Source organism: Octopus bimaculoides, chromosome 21, assembly GCF_001194135.2.
Source record: "Octopus bimaculoides isolate UCB-OBI-ISO-001 chromosome 21, ASM119413v2, whole genome shotgun sequence".
In the NCBI taxonomy this organism is placed as follows: domain Eukaryota; kingdom Metazoa; phylum Mollusca; class Cephalopoda; order Octopoda; family Octopodidae; genus Octopus; species Octopus bimaculoides.
Window position 1 is genome coordinate 36,448,162 of NC_069001.1, and position 3,014 is coordinate 36,451,175.

At 35.1% G+C, this 3,014-nt stretch overlaps 1 protein-coding gene across 1 annotated transcript in view; it reads left to right on the plus strand.

The window, feature by feature from the left end:
* The window catches only part of LOC106875065 (neuron navigator 2), a gene marked incomplete at its 3' end in the record, with an annotated part of 294,273 nt that overhangs the window by 64,065 nt on the left and 227,194 nt on the right, over positions 1–3,014 (plus strand). The window contains exon 2 of the mRNA XM_052975421.1: positions 1,063–1,110. Within this exon, the coding sequence (XP_052831381.1) occupies positions 1,063–1,110 (48 nt within the window). The remainder of the gene's footprint in view (positions 1–1,062; positions 1,111–3,014) is intronic.

Genomic DNA, 3,014 nt, shown 5'->3' on the forward strand with positions numbered 1-3,014 from the left:
TATATATATATATATATACTTATGTATATATATATATATACTTATGTATATGTGTATATAGATGAATAAATATTTATGTGTGTGTTTGTATGTATGTACAGAAGCCTACCTTCATTTATTTATTTATTTTTTAATTATCATTATTACATTAATTGAAAAGGAAAATATTCAATAAACAAATATTTCCATTTTCTTTCATTTTCATGTAGCCCATCATTTATACCAATGTATTTAGTTGCTTAAAAATTCCAAAATCAGAAAAAAATAGACACGTGTATATTTGTCAATAGAGTAGGTTACTAATCCTAAGATGCACATTATTATAGAACCATTTCAGCCAATCTTACCAATCAGTTTCACACAGGAAATTTGGTAATTTGGTGATTACATACATAATGTCACACTCATCAGAGTAGCTAGCATGGAAAAACTGGTGACAGCTCTCTGCTAATGGACGTCGGCAAATGTCACTTCTGGTTTGTGGATCCTGTGAAAAAAAGACAGAATGAACCTGTGGGAGACAATCAGAGGAAGACTCTATCAAGAGTTATGTTCCTTGTCTTAAAAAAGAAAAAGTGGTAACTTCCAGCAAAGTGAGGTTTGGGTGTGGGCAGTGAGGTGTTGATGTGTGCAGGAGGTTATCAGAAGGAGATGAAGGGGCAGCACCCAAGCGTTAAATGCATGTGTACGTATGGCTGGGTGTGGTCAGTACTATGCTGGACTCTGGGGTTGTTATAGCGAAAAGACTGATGGCTCTGACAAGCACAGCGTTAAGTAGTCACCTAATTTCCTGTGTGAAACCAACTGGGAAAATCTGTTGAAATGGACCAACATTAAGATTACTATACCCACTTTATTGACAAATGCACAAGTGCCTGTTATTTCTGACTTATAGATACTTAGATGACTATATGTGTGTGTATATATATATATATATATATATATATATATATATATATATATATATAGTGAGTGTGTGTGTTTGTTTTTTTAATTCTTATTGGTTTGAAATCTGACCAAACGTTGTCTTAGATGTGGTTACCTGACTATTTCTTCCTTCAGAAACAGTAATGCTGCCTCCTGGAGTCCTAAGTCCAATGCTACTTTCAGGTACAGAATTTCATACAATCTATGTTCTCCAAGCATCTGTATGTGTCTGCATATGTGTGTGTGTTTGTGCGAGTATGTTTGCGTGAATATGTATGTGTGCGTTGTGAGTGTTGGTTGAAAACAAAAACAACAAAAAACACTCGCACGACTGGTGTTGTTTTTTTTAGCAATGTCTCAGTGTAGCACTAATGGCTAGTTTCATATATATATATATATATATATATATATATACACACACATCATGTGACCAACCAGTATATCAGAAGTTGTTACACATCCCTGGTCATAATGCGCTTTGCATTGTTGTAGCTTTTTGAACAATGCCACCCTACTCCACTGGCCAGGTGAAGAGGCCAGCATTCCCTGCTGATCGAAAGGGGGCTACTGGAGCAATGTGAAATGTATTTTGCTCAAGAACACAAGATGCTGCCTGGTCTGGGAATCGAGCTCACATTGTAGCAATCATGAGCGCAACATCCTAACTGCCATCCATCTGTCTATCTATCTATCAATCTATCTATCTGTCTATATATATATATATATATATATATATATATATATATATATATATATATATATATATATATACACACACGCAATTGCAGCGTGGAAGGTGTTTATAAGCCATTTAAAAACACACAAAAAGACTGTTAGATTCACTTCAACATTTAAATTTAATTTGTGTCAAAATATTTTCAGTGCTTTGAGACTGCGACCTGTTTACTGTAGCATAAAGTTTTGTCAGTGAACAGGTCGCGGTTTCAAAGCGACAAATATTTTGACACAGATTAAATTTAAATGTTGAAGTGAATCTAACTGTATTTTTGCGTGTTTTAAATGGCTTATAAACACCTTCCATGCTGCAATTGTCTTTGTTTCAGCACACGATCTCAGATCAAGTCACTTGCTATGCAAGTACATCTCAGTAATATATATATATATATATATATACATACACAGAGATACAGAGGGAGAGGAAGAGAGATAAACATTTAGACAGATAGATAATGAAATGAGCCAAGAAAATTTTAATTAAGATTTATACCCATCTTGATGAGATGCAAACAAAAATCATCATTACTTTATTGGCTAATTTAAATAAGCAAAAATTAAACGTAGAACGTAGTGGGACCAGTGTTCCATCCAGCAGGGACTAGATACACTGCAAAAGCCAGAAAACCAGCCCAATGAGTTTTATGATTCGAGAAGGTGCTACACCTTTTTTTCATCCATCGAAGGGGATCGACTCTGTAACCTTTTGTAGTTGGAAAACAAATTTCGTAAATGTTTGGCCATATTGCACCAGCTGATATATTTTAATAGCAGGAGGCTTATGTATGGCCACTTAGACTGCTTGAAATAATAGCCAAATCTCACTGCCTTGGATTACATCCTTTCTCTCTATAAATAAGGAAGGAATGGACATATTTCACCAGTTAGGGTCTTTGGTGGCTATGAAGAAGACAGAACGGGGAGTGGGGTGTAAATGAAATCCCTTTGATTGGAGATTCTCTCTGTCAGGGCCAAGACACACACAACAACAACAACAACAACAAAGTAAATCTACATGTGTGACCACCCCCACTCCTTAGACTTTATTTCTTCATAACTTCCAGAAATAGGGATGTAGTTGTAATCTGCACTGTCTGGAAAGTATTTGTAGAAAATTTCATTGGAAAATATCCATTTTTCTGTAAGTAATGAGGAAACAAAGTCGGAGGCAGGATGCCCACGTCTGCAGCTGTGTGTAACAATGATAGGATAAACCAGTCGAGAAACTAGATTAGCCATTGCTTCTATTTTCACTGCCAACACTGTTCACGTCACCATAAATACACTTGTAGCTTCAATTTTTTATTCTATTCACTTATTCTCATTTTCTTGATTTTTTTTTTTTTTTTTTT